We start from the raw sequence: 18,870 nt of genomic DNA on the forward strand, positions 1-18,870 counted from the left end.
GGAGGGAGGGAGGGAGGGAGGGAGGGAGGGAATGAGGGAGGGAGGGAGGGAGGGAGGGAAGCAGGGTGGGAGGGAGGGAGTGGGTGCTTGGGCGGGTGGCTACGGGAGGGGGTGGAGATGTGCAGTACATGACCTCGCGATTGTGTGCAGCTGGTGCACGCGGCAAACCCAAACCACGAGACCTGCACACTCATGCGCCACGCTCTGTACCCTTTGCCAAACAACCGCATCACTCATTACCAATCAACCCGCTCTTCTATCTTTTGCCCTCGCAGCTGGCGCGCGAGATCCTGCACGACCTCAAGCACTACGAGGCGCTGGCCAGGACGCAGCAGGCCGCACACGAAGCCGCCATGGCAGCGGCGCTGTCGGGAGGCGGCGGCAGCGGCGGCGGTGCGGTGCCGCTGCAGAGGGACGCGGTGCCGGAGGCGGCGGCGGTGGTGACGGTGGCGGCAGGCGCGGGCGCGGGTCCGTCCACGGCCGGGGCCATGCCGCCGCCCAAGGCGCCGGCGGCGGGCGAGGGCCAGCGGCGCCGGAGCATGCTGGATGGTGGGTGTGCCGCTCGTGTGTGTGTGCTCCGGGGCAGTGGCTGCTGGGTGCTGGGGGCGCTGCGTGGCCGAGCAATGCTGATGCTGCTGAGAGCGATGCCGCCAATGCCTGATCGGGGCACGGCCATCCACACTTCAGCTGTTTTTGGCGCCGTCGCAAAACCGTGAACACACCCACCACTACTTGCCTGCCGAGATCCATACCCACCTGCCCACCCAACGCCCTAACTACCCATCCACCCGCAGGTGTGGAGCCGCGCGCCACGCCGCTGGCGGCGGAGGTACTGCTGGCCACCGCCGCCAAGCGCCGCCAGCCCCAGCCCCAGTCTCAGTCGCGGCCACACACGCCCTATGCCGGCAGCGCAGCCGGCGGCCTGCCGGCAGGCGCCAAGACCCCCGCAGCCGCGCTGGGCGGGGCGGGCGCGCTGCCCGGCACCGCCATGCGAACGCCGCGAACTGGACTGCTGGGCACTGGGCTGCGCGGCAGAGGCATGGCCGCCGCGGGCTTGGGCTTCGGTGGCGCCGCGCCCTCGCCGGCGCCGCTGTCTGCCCGCGCGCAGCGGCCTCTGCAGGGCGCCGGCGGCGCCGCCGCGGGCCTGCTGCTCTCACCCGCCGCGGTGGCGGCGGGCCGCGCGCGGACGGAGGCGGCGGCTCTGGCCGGCGGCGCCGTGGACGCTGCGGCGGAGGCGGAGCCAATCCGGGTGGTGCTGCCCTTGCCTGACCCTGAGGAGGCGGCGGCGGCGCAGCAGCGCAGCCGGCCGCTGGGCCCACACAACCCACAAGCAGGCGGCGACGGCGCGGAGGGTGCCGCGGCAGCGGCGGCACCGCACCGTACCCCGCCCGCCGCCCTGGCGGCGGCGGTGCGCGCGGCGCGCAAGGCCGCGGCCGCAGTCACGGACGGCGAGCAGCCGGAGCAGGAGGCAGGCGAGAGCGGCGGCAGTGGCGGCAAGGACGGGGGCCGCGCAGCGTCTGCTGCGATGAAGGTGGAGCCGGCACAGCCAGGGCAGGAGAACACGGCGCCGGAGGAGGAGGCGGCTGCACCGGCCGGGAGGCCGAAGCGAGGCGCCGCGCCTGCAGCTGCAGCCCCGGCGGCGGCGCCGGCGGCGGCCGGCAAGGCGGCGGGCCGCAGCACCAAAGTGAAGACGGAGCATGGGGTGGCGGAGGCGGCTGCTGTCAGGGTGAAGGAGGAGCCGGCGGCGGGCGGGCGCGGCACGCGTGCGTCCAAGCGCCGCCTGGGCAACACATGATCTGTATGATGCGGTCGAATTGTTGTGGAACCGATGTTGCAATGAGTTCAGGGTGACGTGGATGACTGGATGTACAGGGTTCTCCTATCGGAGGCAGGTGGTGGACGTGTGTATGTGTGTACGGGTTGCGCCCAGAATGGGATGAGGCTGGGATCTGTTTGAACCCTGCTTTGACGTTTGACCGTGAACGTGGACGAAAACTTTACATACTGCGCAAGTTGACATGACCAGGGCTGCACTCAGACCCCTAATATAGCTCCTGGCACGGGTGTAAGTTTGCATGTTTATGCCTCTACCAAGTCGCCTGCTGACACTGTCCCATCGCACACCAAGTCGCCTGCTGACCACGAGGACCACCTTCTGCGTGGTCACCCCCGGGCCTTCGCAGCGCTCAGATCGTCAGGCGGCTGCGACAAAACCAGGACCAAAGCAAAGTGGTGGATATGGAGGGCACACACACACACTAGAACTGCAACGAGACCCCGGGCTTCGCAGTGGACCTTCCCGCCCGCCACGATCCGCGACGGATCCGTGTCGGGGCGCCTGGCCTGGCCGGACTGTAACCAAATGCAACGGAACCGACATCTGACAATACACACTGCACACTTATAGATGTCTGCGCAGTAGTCGGCGGTTACATTAGGCCTCATTTCTTTTGTGCAAGCATGTCCTTCTTGGTGAGTCTCAAGCCCTGAGTGCGACATTAGCTAGAAGCGTGGATGTCTAGTGTAACAACATAGCAACAGCAGCCGCGATGTGCAACCAAGCTGGGGCAGGAAAACTCAGAAACGCTGTCGCGAACAGGCATTCGAACAGCGAATGCGCGCAGCCGACGCACCTTATTTGACGATCCAGCGGGGCCAGAAGCTTGCCACAGTATCAATGAGACCCAGGCGTCAACCGGCATGTTCACGGTTTGGCTGAAACGGGGACTCATCTCCCTTCGGCTCCAGTCGGCTCTTACCTCAGCCCCACCCCACCCTTCCTCACGGCCCTGCCTCGCAGGACCCCGACTTCCCAGCGGACGAACGCAGCATTCACGAGGTCACACGTAAAGGAGTGACCTACAAGGGAACTGCTGTTAATGATGTTGTAGCCTGGTAGGGAGGGCTGGGTTCGGGTCGGGTTGGGTCGGGTTGGGTCGGGTTGGGGAAGGCACGCTCACGCGGTCTCGATGGCGCCTGTGTACAGGGAGGGCAAAACGCCACACCTTGGTCGCCCATGCGCAGTGTGGCCTCCTCCCTTTCCCCAATCACCTCAACCTCATGATTTGCTTACGGCACGCAGGCGGCGGCTGAAGGACCTCCAATGCTTCCAGCTAGCCACGGATGGGAAACAGCACGTGCAGCTGTTCCAGGGTGAGGGCCGGGGCCGATGGCCATGTTGGCGCATGACCGGGAAGCATCCGAGGGGGGGCCCAATGGAGGCATGTCGAGCAGCGCCGGGTCCCGAGCGTGTGTGTTGTCTCAGAGTTTCCCCACTGACTGGTAGCCCACCTCCCATTCGGCACCTGGGCGCCTCCACCCGTCACCAACACACACACACACACACACACACACACACACACACACACACACACACACACACACACACACACACACACACACACACACACACACACACACACACATATACACACACACGCACACACACACGCACATACACACACATGCACATACCCACACACGTGCGCACACACACACACACACACACACTCTCTCTCCTGCAGACGGCATCGAGGCGGCCGACATCCATCAGGGCCAGCTGGGCAACTGCGGCCTGCTGAGCGCGCTGGCGTGTCTGGCCACTCGGCCCGGCGGCGTGGAGGAGGTGCGGGGAGGGGGGGAGCGAAATTCATCATTAGTCAAGGAAGTGGTGGGAAGGGCGGTGGTGGTGGCGGTAGGTAGTGGTGGGGGATGGGGCGTGAGGTGGAGCATGACTACCGGTACTGAGGAGGCCGACCAAGGTGGAAGGCGGGAGCAGAACGTAGTGAGGTACCGTGGACGCGAGGTCATCAGGTCCAAATGACACACATGCACACCGCAACGGGCTCTCCACTCCATCAGGACCAGCATCCCGCGCGTGTGTACCTAATTGGCTCACCTCTGATCCGCTCCACACACGCTGGTATCTATAATCCCCCTCCATCGCGCGGCAGCTGTTCCTGACCCCCGAATACAACGAGGAGGGCAGGTGGGTGCGGCCCCAGAGGCGGAGGAGGGGGCGGTGTGCTGGAGGAGGGAGAGAGGGGAAGCTGCGGCGGGCAGCGGGGCAGGCGTGGGTGTGATGCGTGGCGCTTAAACTGGGCAGGTATGTACGGCACTGCATGGGTGGGAAGCACGCAAGCGATCGCGCCAGGTACAAAGGTATGACTCACTAATGAGACCTCTTCCCCTCACATCTGGGCAAGCGCAGGTACCAGCTGAGGCTTTGGGACCGGGCCCGCAAGCAATTCCGTGAGATCACCGTCGACGACCGGTGAGGCCACACATGCACATGCACATGCACGCCTGCATGTGCACCTGCACATGTTCGGCTGCGTGTGCCTGCATGCGCGCCTGCATGAGCACGGGCTTGTCTGCAAGGGTCGAAGCGCGGCCATGCTGCGTGCAGTGTGCAGTGTACAGTGTGGAGCAGATTACTGCCGCGTCTCAGTACACGCCACGCCACGCCACGCCACGCTGAGTGCATCACGCAGCGTACGGCAACTCGTTGCCCCGGTTGCCCGCGGCCCACCTGCCTGTCAACCCCTCCCCACCCACCCACCTACTCCTGCTGGCCCCGTGCATCTCCCCCTCCGCCCCGTCGGTTCGCCACATGACGGCTGCCCCCCGGCACGTCAGCACTTCACACTTGTGATTGGATCGCTCCGCTCTCCACATGAACGGCTCCCTTCTCCCCCGCAGCATCCCTGTGTGGAAGGACAGCGGACTGCCGTGCTTCGCCCGGCCCAACGGCAACGAGGCCTGGGTGCTGCTGCTGGTGAGGGAGCGCACCACCGCGACCGCACGCATGCTGCTTTGCGTGTTCGGCTACCACCTCATGCTCTACGCACTTGCGTTTTGCTGCGACTCAGCCTTCTGACAAACACGTAGGAGCTATCAACCACACATCTTCTCAAGCTTTAATAAACATCTTGCAGGAGAAGGCTGTGGCCAAGTGGGCTGGCGGCTACGACCAGCTGCGCGGCAGACACGCCTCCTGGTGGCTGCAGGCGCTGACGGGGCACTACACCTGCGTGTTTGCACTGGGGAGCAAGGTGGGCTAGCTGCTGGTGGGCTGCTGGTGGGCATGGGAGGGAGGGGAAGAGTGTTGGCAGGGCTCGGGTTTGGGTTTGGATTTGGGTGTGTGGCTTTGGCTGCAGACATGGCACACCGACCGCGGCCCCGTGTGTGCACGCACGTCTGCAGTACGGCCCGAACCGGGCGGCGGGAGACGACCGCACGGCCTGGAGATGGATGCGTCAGGAGCTGGGGGACAAGGCACGTGCGTGTGCGTGTGCGTGTGCGTGTGTGTGTATGTGTGCGCGCGTGTGCGGGTGCGAGGGAAAGCACACGGGAAAGGACACGCAGGCCAGTGTTTGTGTATGGTTGCGTGTTTGTTGGGCTGGGAAGCTGTCCCACTGTTGGTCTGTTGCTGGCGGGAGGGAGGGCGGCTCAAGGAGGCGCAACGGTGGGCCCTCTTCCGTAGCTCCGGTGACACGCCAAACCCAGGTCACCACCTCAGAGCTAGTCCACAGACACGGAATTGTTCCGTTTGTTTTTGTTTAACACGCCACACCACACCAAACCGGTCACCCCATCTCACCAACCATCCCGGGCCAAACAGGTGGGCGCGCTGAGCTACCGCGAGGACGACCCCAACAAGTTCTTCAGCCAGGAGGAAATGTTCATGGTGAGAGCACTTATCCCGCGTGGCCACACAACCTTCTCATTTTCTGCTAGTCCAAGCTCGTAGCCATCATAATCCTCTTATACTCGTCGCATCAGCTTACACACATCTTGTGTGGGTTATTCATGGAAACTAATCAGGCTGCGGAGTATCACCTGTCCATCGGCAACCTGGTCGCGGCCGCCTCCGAGGGGGCCTCCGACACCTGCCACCTGGAGGGGGTGGTGCGGAACCACGCATACACCGTGCTGGCGGCACGCCTGGTGGCGGCGCGGGACCCCCAAGGCGGCGGGCAGGAGCGCGCTCTGATGGTGGTGCAGGTGGGGGGGCGAGCGTTTGTGCGTGTGTATGTGTGTGTGTGTGTGTGTGTGTGTGTGTGTGTGTGTGTGTGTGTGTGTGTGTGTGTGTGTGTGTGTGTGTGTGTGTGTGTGTGTGCGTGTGTGTGTGTGTGGCGTATGTGCGTGTGGGCGTGGGTGGGTGTTCGTTTGAAGTCAAACGCAGATGTTGATGCTTCTGGCCACGCAGTGCTGCGCCTTGCGGCTGGGTCCCACGCCAGTCCACACATGGTCTTGCTAGAGCCGAGCCGAGTGTGTACTGGTGAGGATACGGCACTGCGCCGCTGCCGCCTCGCCCGCGCATATGCAGGTTCGCAACCCGCACGGCTCGGGCGGCCGCGAGTGGACGGGGGACTGGAGTGACGCCAGCCCGCTGTGGGAGCAGCACCCAGAGGTGAGGCCCAGGGGGGGGCTGTGAGTCAAAGGGGGGAGGGGGGAGGAGAGAGGGGGAAACTCAGGGATGGGTGGGGGCCTGTCACGGGTGGAGGCGGGGGAAGGCGCTTGGCAGCAATCCGTGCTGTGGAATCAGAGTGTCAAAGGGGCCCGCTACTGCTGTATCCTTGTGGTGTGTATACGGTATGCCGTGCACTGGCCGCCGGGCTTTCTGACCTACCTTGCACGCGCTTCACTGCTGTCCACCAAACCCCAGGTGGCGGCGGCTCTGGGCTACGTCCCGCCCTCCGCCGCCGCCCCCGGCACTCCCACCGACGGCTGCTTCTGGATGAGTTGGCCCGACTTCACCCGCCACTTTCACAACCTCATCTTCTGCTGCGCGTGAGTTTACGTCATGGACTTACATGGTCGCAGATGAGAAGGGGAACCGATCGCACTGCCCGTATGCCAACACTGATACGGACCTACCTTCCTGAATCCCTGCCCCGTCGTCCGTTTACAACAGAAAGGGATTTGACTATGTGGATGATGATGCTGATGAGGGCACGGGCTCCACACGCGTGTTCAAGGTGCGAGGGAGGGGGCCATGCCTGGGTTGGGCGATGCAGGCGGCCGTGCCTCCTACCTACCAGAGGGTGCCTCGTGGGGGTGCCTCCTGCTGTTCTAGCTACGCGGTGCCATTCAACCACTGCACAATGGTACGGCATTCGGCTCACGGATGCCACACACAAGCTTACTTCAACAAATACCAGACAATCCCGGCAAACCACAACAGGACTCAGCGTTCCCGCACGACCACACCTCTTTGGGTCCCGACTTCAAACTGGCGTTGGCGGCCGGTCGCTCCCTGGCCGGGCCAGAGCTAGACAGCTCGGGTGCGTGGGCGTGTGCGTGGGTGGGTGGATGGGTGCGTGGCTGGGTGGGTGGGCGGTGGGCTGCGGAGTTATTCTAGCTAGCTGCAGATCTGCAACACCGCCACAAAGCAACAATAAGAACAGCATTTCCCCCGCTGTCAACCCGCACTTCTCCTGCTCCTCTCTAGTCTGGACCCACCATCGATCCATCACGCCCATCACCGCCCACAGGCTCTGTGGTGTGGCTGCGCCTTCGTGACCTGGCCGCCGAGGAGGCCTTCCGCCGCGGCGCCCGCGGGCTCAAGCTGTTCGCGGGCGGCGGCACCCACCCCGACGACATCGACGGCGGCAGCGGCGGTCTGATGGTGGCGGTGGCGTGCCTGGCCAACCGGCCGGGCGTGGTGGAGGAGGTGAGGGCGGCGAAGGACGGGGGAGGTTAGGGACGGGGGTAGGTGAGGGTGGGGGGAGGTGATGGAGGTGAGGGACGGGGAAAGGTGAGGGAGGGGGGAAGGTGAGGGGAGGGGGAGGTTGAGGGTGGGGGAGGCGAGGGAGGGCGCACAACAGGCACAGGCACGCGGAGACTACAAACAAAACCCACGACTTACCTGGCGACCAGGAAAGCAGCCCCGGCGCCGGGCAGGGGAAAGGCAAAATTCTGAAGGGCAGGGTACAGTGAAAGGGCCGAGTCGCGTCGGCGGTAGGATGGGGGGGGGAGGTGAGGGAGGGGGAAGGGAGGTGCGGGAGGGGGTTTAGGGGGAGGAAGAGAAGGGGAGCGCATGGTTACGGTTGTTGGAGATTGCCGGTGGCGTGCAATAGAGCAAGGCAGTGTCTTCACCATTCTCAGTACGACCAGCAGGAGACGCGGGGCCGCAGCCCAACCGCCTGATGCTGTGGGAGGGAGATGGAAATGGGCATGCGGGGGAGGGGGATGGACACTGGCAGCACAGTTGGGGAGTGCGGCGCGGCGGCGACTGCTGGTGTGAAGCGGAGGCAGCCGAGGCGGTGGTACTGTGCCTTGTGGCGGCCTGCCATCATGCATGCAGTGTACCTTTGTACCCTCCCCTGCTTTGTACCGTACGTCAATCATTTGTTGCGACCTCAACCTCTGCTGTACATTGCCGTACATTGCCGTGCTTCTCACGACGGTGATGCCGTACACATCACGTGCGTGCGTGCGCAGCTGTTCCTGTCGGGCTCCGAGTACCGGCCGGATGGGGAGTACCAGCTGCGGCTGTACGACCCGGCTGGACTCATGGCGGCAGCGGCGGCGGCGGCGGCGGCAGTAACGCCAGGATCACCGGCAGCGGCAGCGGCAGGGGCAGCGGCAGGGGCACAGGGAGTCAGTGGAGGCGCAGGGGCACAGCTGGTCACATTCGACGACTGGTGAGCCTGCCTAGCGGCCCTGCTGCAATGAGCCTCTGGCTTTGCACAATCACAACTGCCAATGTATCAATATTGATGACCTGCACGATCTTGTGCGCGCCCCAACCCGCCCCCCCTTGCTGTGTGCGCCTTTTTGGCTTTGCTGGCAGCAACTGCCATTATTGCTATCCGGCACCAAATTACTGTGGCGTTTATCATGCGCACCTGTCTCCGCCTCTTCCCGATCGGCTCGGCCTCCTCACAATGCGACCCATCCACAGGATTCCTTGCTTTGGCGCCGGCTTCGCGGCGGCCGGCCGGCCGATTACCGGCACCCGCATCCTGGGGGCGGAGGTGTGGGTGCTACTGCTGGAGAAGGCCGTGGCCAAGTTTGTGGTGCGTGCGTGTTTTGATTGGGGGGAGATAGCCGTTCATGGAGAAGGGAGTAATCAACTCACAAGTTTGAAGTGAATGGCGGAGGAGTAGCACGACGTGTGTGGGGTACTTGGGCAGCCCTTTAGGGAGTATGTGTGCTGGTGTAATCATGCATCTCGTCGGAACCCCAAAGCTGCGCCTCCCCTCCGCCCCCCCATCCCCCCTCCCCTTCCCTCTGTCCCCCCTTTTTCACTGGGCTCGGGCACACAATCCCCCAAACGCGTACGCGCGCCCCTGCGCCTGCTGTCTAACTCGCTACACTTCTCTGTACCATCTTTGCAACCCCACCCCCCATTATCCCCACCCCACCCCCAGGGCTCCTACCGCAAGCTGCGCGACTGCCTGGTGCCGTGGGCGCTGGCGGCGCTGTCCGGGCAATACACGTGCATGCTCACGTGGCAGGCCGACAAGCAGGTGGCTGGGTGGGCGTGTGTGTGGGGGGGGGCCGTGTGTGTGCGTGTGCGTATGTGTGTGTGCACGTGTGCGAAGATGTGTGGGGGGAGGGTGTGTGTGGGGTAAGGGGCCATTGGAGTGAGTACGCAGAGTGCTTGGTTGTACACACTAGGCGGAGGGCGCTTGACTGTAAGTGGACGACTTGCTTACATCGCCCATTGCTCTGCGCCTTGCGTTTACTTGCCCTGCACCCTGCCCCACATCCCAATCATGCTCCACCAACCTTCCCACCTCCCCGGCTCCGGCTGTCTGCGATACGCACCTGCAGAAGTGGCGGCGCGAGGAGCTGGTGTTCAAGCCGGGGGAGCCAGGCAGCTGCGGCCGCAAGTGGGCGGCGGGGGACGCGGCGCTGATTGGCAGCGACCAGCTGTTTGGGGTGAGTGCGACTGAGCGCTGGGGGGGGGGGGTTACAATCGTTATTAATACAGAAGAAACGAAGGTTGTATTTGAAGGGGAACTGGGAGCAGTGGTTGCGGGGCCGCACAGCGGCAGCAGCGGCTGCTGTGTCTGTGTCAGGCGGTTTGATGCTTACTTTGGTGTTGTTGTTGTTGCAAACCTGCCCCTCCGTGTCATGTGCAACGCGGGCTGCGTCAGCGTGCTTTCCTTGCTCGCACCTAACCCTTGCCATTGCCCTCCTCCCCTGCTACAGACGTTCTCCACGCAGCTGCTGCTGGGGTGCGCCATCGCCGCTGAGACAGACCGCGAGGTAGGGACGGGGTTGGGCTAGGTGCGGGGTTGCGGTGCGTGTGCGCGTGTGTGTGTGTATGTGTGCGTGTGTGTGCGTGTGTGTGTGTGTGTTGGTACGTGCGTGCGTGCGTGCGTGTGTGTGTGTGTGTGTGTGTGTGTGTGTGCGTGTGTGTGTGTGTGAGTGAGTGTGATTGCGGGCTGTAGGCACCCGTGGCTGTGGGCTAGATAGATGGCGTGTTTGGGCCGGGTCGCGGCTTGAGCAATGAGGTGCGCGTGTGCGTGCGCACTTATGATGCTGCCGCCGCCGCGATACAGAACGTCCCCGCACACACGCCCCCGCGCACACGCCCCCGTACACACGCACACATACACACACACACACAAACACATGCTGCTCCCTCTCCCCCCGCACACACACCCGTGCCACAGGACGTGGCCACGGACGCCACGGGTCTGGCCAAGGCCCGGTACTACAGCGTGCTTGATGCTAGGTGCGTGTGACACAGTGTTTGGTGTGTGTTTGTGTCTGTGTGTGTGTGTGTGTATGTGTGTGTGTGTGTGTGGAGAGAGGTGCACACAGGACAAAACGGGCTCGGCATAACTTACTACCGCTTTCACACCATTGCCTTCAAACTACCCGGTCTGGGCATAGAAGCTGCCGTAATCCATCGTGTTGCCCACCCACGCACTGTACTTGCACCCTATCATCACTCCCGACAACGCCACTGACCCTGGGCCCTGGGCCGCATCTGCCGTCACCCCCACGCCGCCGCCGCCGCCGCTGGTGCTGCTGTAGGGTGGTCCGGGCGGGCGACGCGGAGGTCAGGCTGGTCAAGGTGAGGGCGGGCGTGAGGGTGAGGGTGAGGTGGGGGGGGCTTCATCCTGTCCTGTCCGCACCAGGGAGTACGTGTTGTATGCCTGGCTCCCCCCCCCCCTGTACCGCTTTTCCAAACATCCTTGCAACCCCCAGTGGCTCCCCCCACACCGAAGCCCTAATCCTGCAGACACCCTTCTGACCGCCCCCACCCTTTGCATGAATGACTAGCGCCCTCCGGTTGCCGGCGGTCTTCTGTTGAATGTGACACATCCGTTTTCATGCCCCCGGCATGCCGCCCTCACGCACGGACACACACACACAAACACAGGGGAGGGGGGTGTGCAACTCGGCCTGGATCCAGGCTCGCGCTGCATGGGACCCGGCCAAAAGGTGTTCGGACCCCTCCCAAGGAGCTCCCGGCCACTCATTTGTGTATGTAAGACAACTGTATAGTCATTAGAACTGATAGCGGGCCAGAAACCGGCCATTGACAAATTGCGCGCACTGGAAACACCACGAGCGAAATTCCGGCTGCTTGCAATCACCCCAAAGGCTCTTCCGTCAACTATTAAACTGATGAGACCTCCAGAAAGCGACGGGCGCAGCTCCTAGTTTGCGAGACCAGCGACTGGGCAGACCCTTCAGAGACATGGCCGTTTTGGAGCCCTTTCCGAGGCCCGCCGAAGCCAGCGGCCCGTGCCGTCCGCTCTAGACATACGTACAGATCCCATATTCAGGGGTTTGGTCCGTGTCTATTGGTGTTAACAGGGGTGCGCGGGTCTGCGCGCCGGAAGACAGCCCTGGAGGAGCGCCTGCGAAGTCCTGGGAGCGCTGGGAGGAAAGGGACCCTGGACCGGGATCCCCCAGCACCTCACCGGACGTAAAACGCATACATGCTACATATATTGCGTGGCATGCCTCCCCTGTGCCCCTTTAGAAGACAATGTTAGGTATGCATCTCCTGGCCTTCCAAGGTCCCAAGCCAGGTCCCGCGCCCCGCTGCTCCTAACGAACGTGCAAGTTGCAAATGTCTTACGCTGCCCTGCGTGCTTCCTTTAGCTGACTGTTCCAACTGAGGGAGGTAGTGAGAACTACCGGGATGGGCGTTGAAGGCCCGTGCGTGCCACTGTGCCGCGCAACACGGCCAACGCACTCAGCCTAGGCGACTACAACCAGGGGAGGCCCCTCCCCCGGCTACAACGAAGTGCACTTGCAGTTCTTGAGTTATCAGGACTCAACAGTGGAACTTGTGTCCCGGTTCGTGTCAGATACACGAACCCAGGATCACTCACGTGCCCTGCCGACGCAATCCCAAAGTGTCCCCTCGTTGTTGCCAATCAGCCAGACCATGGCTGGCAGAGGAGTAAAGCATGATTTACTTCCACGTACCTCAGGCGTGCGGGCGGGCTGCCGCTTGCGTGCGCCATGCAACTGGCCGCTGCACGGGAGGCGGCACGTCTTCCATGCCCGCGCGTGGGGGCAATTGTCTCCACCGGCAGTTGCCGCCATTATGACTGCTGCCGCCGCCGCCGTCAACAGCAACCATGCTCATCGAGGCAGACCAACGGAGAACTGCGCGGGGCAGGATGCGGGTCAGGGGAGGGCCTGATGCGGGTGGGCGGGCGGCAGCGAGGAACAGCCCAGCCCAACAGGTTTTCGCACGGAAACAGGGGAGACCACCCGCCCGAAGCCCCCAGGCCATGTAACAACATCCTGAAACGCAACCGTGGCCTAATTACAGCCCTGCCCACATGCCAGGGACAGCCCGGTGTAGCCCAGTACCGGTCCAATCGTGCACCCAAAGTCCCCGGACATCTGGTGTGAACACTACGCCGAACCTTTTTGCAGTCTGAAAAGCGCTATGGGCTCCCATATACATGTTCTCCATTCTGACACCTAAGCACATGATATCTAGGAGCGCGCGATGCCCGCCATGCAAAATTGCGCCTGCATTCTGGTGGGGAAGAATGCCTCCCTCTAAGGACCCCGGCATGCGCGCTATGGCCAAAGTACCGCCAATACATATCGAAATCGTGCAGGCGCGGTGATATGGCTGCGACGATTTGGGCCCCTGTGAACTGAACCATCGCATTTCGCCGGACATCGCGTGTGGCCTAATACTCCAAGGAAACATGGTCGGGATTCGCGCTTCTGGTTCCTCATACAGTTGGCTCCATTCTGACACCTAACCTCGGGAAAGGAGCGATAGCCGACGCCACCCAAGCTTGTGCCGCGCTGGGGGCCTTTTCATGCGGTCCTGGAAACGGCCCAACCAGCACCCTCCTGACCTCCTAAGGCCGCACCCACCCCCGCTGGGACATGGTATTGGGATGCAGATGCCTAGGTCGGCTCTAGCAGCTCCTTAGGAGGCTCAGCGAGCCCGCAAAGGGTCCATTTCCCCGTTCTCCCCTGGTCTCACCGTCGCTCGCAGGGCGCCCAGGGCCTCCAGGACACGCCAGATCCCCGCGGAACGAGCGTTCCAATTCATTTCAGTGTTTCACGCCATAGGATATGTCAAGTCATGAAATCGCTCAGGAATGGCTCTAAACCCTCGAAATGTTGGAGGGGGCCCTGCGGCCCTTCGCTATCAGTTCTAATGACTATACAGTTGTCTTACATACACAAATGAGTGGCCGGGAGCTCCTTGGGAGGGGTCCGAACACCTTTTGGCCGGGTCCCATGCAGCGCGAGCCTGGATCCAGGCCGAGTTGCACACCCCCCTCCCCTGCACAAACACGCACACACACACATACACGCGCTCTGTTTCGCTGCCAACTGCGCGCACACACACGCAGCTGCGCGACCCGGCGCGCACGCACGAGTGGAAAGGCGACTGGAGCGATACCAGCGCCCTGTGGGACTCACACCCCGAGGTGCGCGACATAGAGCACAGGGGCGGCCAGGCAGCGATGTGACGGAGGGGCAGGGAGGCAAGGAGGCGGGGAGGCAGGGGGAGGCTTGATGTGATGAAGCCCGGGGCGGGCCCGGAGACCGCGCGGTTGTGACTTGCTGTCTAGAATCTTGTTGTTTGTTGTTGCTGTTGTTGTTTACGGGATGTGGGCGCCGCGGACTTCGCGCTGCAATGGACGCAGGTGGCTGCGGAGCTGGAGTTCCAGCGGGAAGCGGCGGCGGTGGCGGCGGTGGCGGCGGCGGCGGCGGAGGGACCGGTGCGGAACGGCGGCAGCGGCCACGGCGGCGGCGGCGGCGGCGCTGCCTCTGCGGGGACTGGTGTTGTGGCGGCGCTGCCTGGGAGCTGGGGCTCGGTGCGGCGGGATGGCGCCTTCTGGATGCCTTGGCAGGTGAGGGTAGGTGGGTTAGGGTGGGCTGGTGGGGGTTATGTGCCCGTGCCCAATGAAAGAAGGGGATGGGGAGGGAGCATGCGGCAATGGGGCTGACGGGCGGGCGGGTGGGCAGGCGTGCAGGCGGATGGATGTGTGTGTGTGTGTGTTAACAAGCACCAGCAGGAAACATGTGTGTGTGTGCGTGTTGGGGGCAGGGGTGTTTGTGAAGGTGGACAGAGCGGGTTGAGGGTGGGTGGGTGGGTGGATGGGTGCGTGTGTGGGTGGGTGGGTGGGTGGGTGGGTGGGTGGGTGGGTGGGTGGGTGGGTGGGTGGATGGGTGGGTGGGTTGTGTGGATGGTGTAAATGGTGGGGGTGGGTGGGGATGCGGGGTGTGGGGTGTCTGGATAGTGTGGATGGTGTGGAGGGTGTGGAGGGTGTGGCGGGTGTGGAGGTTTGGTGGGGGGTGGGGGCCAGAGATGTTTGTGGAGGTGGACGGCAGAGCGGATTGGGTATGGGTGGGTTGGTGGTGTGGGTGGGTGGGTTTGAGGGTGGGTGCGTGCGTGCGTGCGTGCGTGCGTGCGTGCGTGCGTGCGTGCGTGCGTGCGTGCGTGCGTGCGTGCGTGCGTGCGTGGGTGGGTGGGTGGGTGGATGGTGTGGATGGTGTACATGGTGTGAGGGTGGGTGGGTGGGGGCAGTTGAAGGAGGTGGACGGCAGAGCGCGCAGCTGTCGTCATGGGGCAGCTGCGTGGGGACCTCCAAGCCCTCCGCACCAATCCCAAAATTGCGACGACGCTGCATGGGCGGACCGGGTCACCACGCCCGGGCCACCACCAACCCGGCCCACCTGTATGTGCTCCTCCATGCCGAATTGCCGCCACATAGGATTTTCTCACCCACTTCAGAAAGGTGGCGGCCTGCGGCAACAGCCTGCGAGGGGCGGCGCGGCCCTGGGAGGCCAGTGAGGAGGAGCTGCAGCGGGCGGCGAGGAAGCTGCAGCGGCTGAGGGCGGCGCTGCGCAAGCGCGCAGAGCAGGTGCGTGTGTGTGTGCTTTTGTTTGTGTTCTGGGGGGCGCGGTCGTGTGGGGGGAGCGTATGGGGAATGCCCCCGTCTTACATATACGGCTATGTACACACGCACGCACACGCGTGCTCACTGATACCGTGCGCATTCATACACACGAGTGAAAGCACCAAACACTGCCTCCATCCCGCCCCACCGCCACCGCCACCACCAACACGACCACCGCCACCCCCATCTGAAGGAGGCGCTGGAGGAGTCGCGGCATCAGGAGGTGCGGCGCAAGGCGCTGGAGCGGCTGCAGCAGGCGGGCAATGGCAGTAGCAACGGCAGCAGCAACGGCAGTAGCAACGGCCATAGCAACGGCAGTAGCAAAGGAAGCGCCAACGGCAGCAGCAACGGCCATAGCAACGGCCATAGTAGCGGTGGCAATAGCACTGACACCAGCAACGGCAGCGCTGCACACAAGCCGGCTGCAGTAGCAGCGCCGGTCGCGGCGGCGGCGGCGGCGGCGGCGCCGGCCACTACAGCGGCATCGCCCGAGGGCACAGCCACGGGCAGTAGCGCCGCCGCCTCTGATGCAACAAATAAGACAGCCGCGGCTGCAGCGCCCGCAGCGCCCCCTGCTGCCCCGGCGGCGCCGCCCGCTACTGCCGCCACAGCCGCTGCTACTGCCGCCGCTGCAGTAGCAGCCAAGTCCGCATCGGGTCCCGGGCTGATGCCCCTGGTGGCGACGGCGGCGGCGGTGATCAGCAGGGCGGCTGCGCCGGCCCCTCCTGGTGCTCCTGGCGCAGCCGCGGTGTCGGCCACTGGTGTGAAGGCGGCAGGGCAGGTGGGCAGTAGCGACGGCGGCGGCGGCGGTAGCGGCAGCGGCAGAGGCAGAGGCAGCGGCATGAGCACAAGTGGCGTGGTTTTGGCGGCGAGTGCTGCAGCGGGCGTGGCGGTGGCGGCGGTGGCGGCGTGTGTGCTGGCGCTGGCTCGTCGGCGGTGATGGACAGGGTTGTTCTGGGTTTGGCGGGATGTGTTTAAGCAGCACACGAGCACTGAGGAAGTTATGCTGTGCTGCCGTGTGTGTGTGTGTGTGTGTGTGTGTGTGTGTGTGTGTGTGTGTGTGTGTGTGTGTGTGTGTGTGTGTGTGTGTGTGTGTGTGTGTGTGTGTGTGTGTGTGTCGCAAACTCGTTATGAGACAAGCACCTGCACGTGACCATGGCTGGGCCGCAGGGGCCTGGCACCAAAGTTATGAGCAACTTGATCCTGTAACAGTTGACAGTGCGCACCAAGTTTCTGCAGTTGTCGGATGAGATAAGCCCCGCACCGTCCTCGCACGAATCACGATGGCGTATGTGCAAAGCCGCGAGCATGCGCACACGCAAGCGGCAAGGATGTGCCGCAAACCTTTCCATCGCCTGTGGCGAGTACGGAACCTGCTAGCAATCGCCAGCACGTGATACGGTACCCGTGGTGCTTTGCCTAGTTTCCAGTTCCAGCAGGGGATAGCTCATCGTACTTGTAGCCCCACTCCCCAGGCTCCCCAGTGGGCCTCTCTACACACATCATCAGCACTAGTGTACACTCGGGCTAGCGCAACACCCACGCACCAGTCCCACCGCGCCTCCACACAGCCCCCCTGCCCTCCATACGGTATCACACGTCCACCGCTGGCATCTCACTGCCTCAGCATCTCACACAGCGCTCTGTCGCGCCCTCCCAGCCCCCACGCCTTCACGGTCGCCTTCTCGCCGCACGCCTGTCGCCTCCTGCTGCTGTCGTGGCAAGTGCTCACCCCCTGCAAGGCCACAAGCCCCGGCTTCTGTCACCAGTCGGTCGCCTCCTAGCTCCTCATCCGCTCACAAAGTCTGACACGGGCTGGTTGGTCAGCGCCTGCACGGCGCACGGCAAAGAGCCCGCCAAAGAGCGGGACAGGTCTTCAGCCTCATCTTCAGCAAAAAGACGCTAGTGGGCGGGGCGGGCACGCAACTGGCATTCCGGCAAGATACCATGGCCCAGGTCCCCGATTCGTCCAGGCCTACTTCGCCGCCTTACCATACGCACACACGCGCACACCGCACACCACCCAGTCCCATGTGCCTCCGCCTTCACCCACCGCTCACCTCCCCCGTGTGGCTGTCAAAGATGAAGCGGCAGAAGGCGGGCCGGCTGCTGCTGCCGGGGCGGCCGGCGGCGGGCGCGGGCGGCGGCTTCTTGGTGCGCATGACGCCCAGGTCACCGCGCACCGCCGTCAGCCTGGAGAGGACGTGCGCGTGTGTGTGTGTGCGCGCGTGTGTGTGGGCGCGGCGTGTGTGTGTGTGTGTGTGTGTGTGTGTGTGTGTGTGTGTGTGTGTGTGTGTGTGTGTGTGTGTGTGTGGCCGCGGCAGCAGGGGCGCCGGTAGAGGGGTGTTGCTGGAGGGACGTGTGTCCTGGATTGTGGCATGCCCTTTACCTCAGCATGCCCATTTGCCCTGCACATCCTCACCTCATTCCCGCCTGCCCCTCTCTCCACCCTCTCTCCCCCCCTCTCTCCCCCCCTCTCTTCCCCCCTCTCTCCCACCCGCCCACCCACCCTCCCGTCCGCACCCAAGCCCCCCTCCCTCTCTCTCCTCCCCAATACACACACACACACACACACACACACACACACACACACACACACACACACACACACACACACACACACACACACACACGCCCTCTCGCCTGCAGTGTGCCCGGTCGGTGTCGCGCATGAGCTCGCGCCGCCCCACGAAGTCCAGCGGCACGTGGAGCGGCCGGCCGCGGCTGCCGGCCAGCGCGGCCAGGTCGGCCTCGCTCCAGTAGCGGTAGTACTCCAGCCACCACTCGCCTGGGGGGGGGGAGGAGGAGTGGAGAGAGGGGGTGGGGCAAGAGGGGAGGGAGGGGAAGATGGGAGGGGGATGGAGAGGTAGGTAGGAAAGCGATGGGGCGTAGACCAAGCCGTACAATAATAGCCTGACTGGAACGTGAGTGGAAAGCGAAGGAACGGAGGTGCTGTATGAGCTGGGTTAACACCACATCTATTTGCTAGCGCGCTGTTAGCTGCGACGTCGCACGCCGTGTCGCGGCACACGCCAGGGGCTCACCCGAGGGCAGGCGGTACATGACGCACGGCTCCGCCAGGAATACCTCCGGCTGCTGCGGCTGCTGCTGGTGCTGCTGTTGTTGAGTTGTCGGCTGCGAGGCAGCTGCATTGCTGCCCCCAGGCGCCGCCGCCTCAGCGTCTGCGTCCAGCGCGATGATGGGGCAGCGCGCTCTGCGCGAGCGGTCGCGGCAGTTGAGCAGCAGCCTGAGCGGCTCCAGCTGCAGGCACAGGCGGCAGCGTGGCGGAGGGTGGGGTGGGGTGGGGCGGCGGCGTGGCGGCGGACAGGCGTGGGTTGGCGAATGGGCTGGCCGAGCAGGCAGGCGGTGATGTGGGGCGGAATGCAGGTAGTGAACTCCTGTACCCGAGCCGCTGGACGAAACCCCAGACACCCATTCCTACCCCCCTTCCTCCCTCCCTCCCTCCCTCCCTCCCTCCCTCCCTCCCTCCCTCCCTCCC

General features: G+C 64.0%; 3 protein-coding genes across 3 annotated transcripts in view; 2 read left to right on the forward strand and 1 right to left on the reverse strand.

The window, feature by feature from the left end:
* Window positions 1–2,081, forward strand: part of CHLRE_05g241150v5 (uncharacterized protein) — a 13,076-nt gene extending 10,995 nt beyond the window's left edge. Inside the window, exons 25-26 of the mRNA XM_043062376.1 lie at window positions 276–549; window positions 795–2,081. Of these exons, the coding sequence (XP_042924939.1) occupies window positions 276–549; window positions 795–1,795 (1,275 nt within the window). The 3' untranslated portion in view covers window positions 1,796–2,081. The remainder of the gene's footprint in view (window positions 1–275; window positions 550–794) is intronic.
* Window positions 2,082–2,405: 324 nt separating this feature from the next.
* Window positions 2,406–16,567, forward strand: CHLRE_05g241202v5 (uncharacterized protein). The gene is made up of 27 exons (XM_043062377.1): window positions 2,406–2,472; window positions 2,801–2,895; window positions 3,083–3,153; window positions 3,525–3,625; window positions 3,954–3,988; window positions 4,211–4,273; window positions 4,702–4,777; window positions 4,938–5,054; window positions 5,206–5,277; window positions 5,624–5,689; window positions 5,827–6,006; window positions 6,332–6,415; window positions 6,671–6,795; window positions 6,920–6,983; window positions 7,190–7,289; window positions 7,500–7,678; window positions 8,449–8,651; window positions 8,912–9,026; window positions 9,381–9,479; window positions 9,787–9,894; window positions 10,168–10,224; window positions 10,635–10,696; window positions 11,002–11,041; window positions 13,818–13,895; window positions 14,115–14,321; window positions 15,186–15,335; window positions 15,565–16,567. Exons 1-27 carry the CDS (start codon window positions 2,461–2,463, stop codon window positions 16,309–16,311), a joined length of 3,306 nt encoding a protein of 1,101 aa, XP_042924940.1. The 5' UTR covers window positions 2,406–2,460; the 3' UTR covers window positions 16,312–16,567.
* A 2-nt stretch (window positions 16,568–16,569) lies between these two features.
* Window positions 16,570–18,870, reverse strand: part of CHLRE_05g241250v5 (uncharacterized protein) — a 7,436-nt gene continuing 5,135 nt past the window's right edge. Inside the window, exons 5-8 of the mRNA XM_043062378.1 lie at window positions 18,416–18,632; window positions 18,015–18,159; window positions 17,432–17,564; window positions 16,570–17,201 (exon numbers count right to left, since the gene is read on the reverse strand). Of these exons, the coding sequence (XP_042924941.1) occupies window positions 17,160–17,201; window positions 17,432–17,564; window positions 18,015–18,159; window positions 18,416–18,632 (537 nt within the window). The 3' untranslated portion in view covers window positions 16,570–17,159. The remainder of the gene's footprint in view (window positions 17,202–17,431; window positions 17,565–18,014; window positions 18,160–18,415; window positions 18,633–18,870) is intronic.

The sequence above is a fragment of the Chlamydomonas reinhardtii genome, chromosome 5 (genome assembly GCF_000002595.2).
Source record: "Chlamydomonas reinhardtii strain CC-503 cw92 mt+ chromosome 5, whole genome shotgun sequence".
NCBI lineage: Eukaryota > Viridiplantae > Chlorophyta > Chlorophyceae > Chlamydomonadales > Chlamydomonadaceae > Chlamydomonas > Chlamydomonas reinhardtii.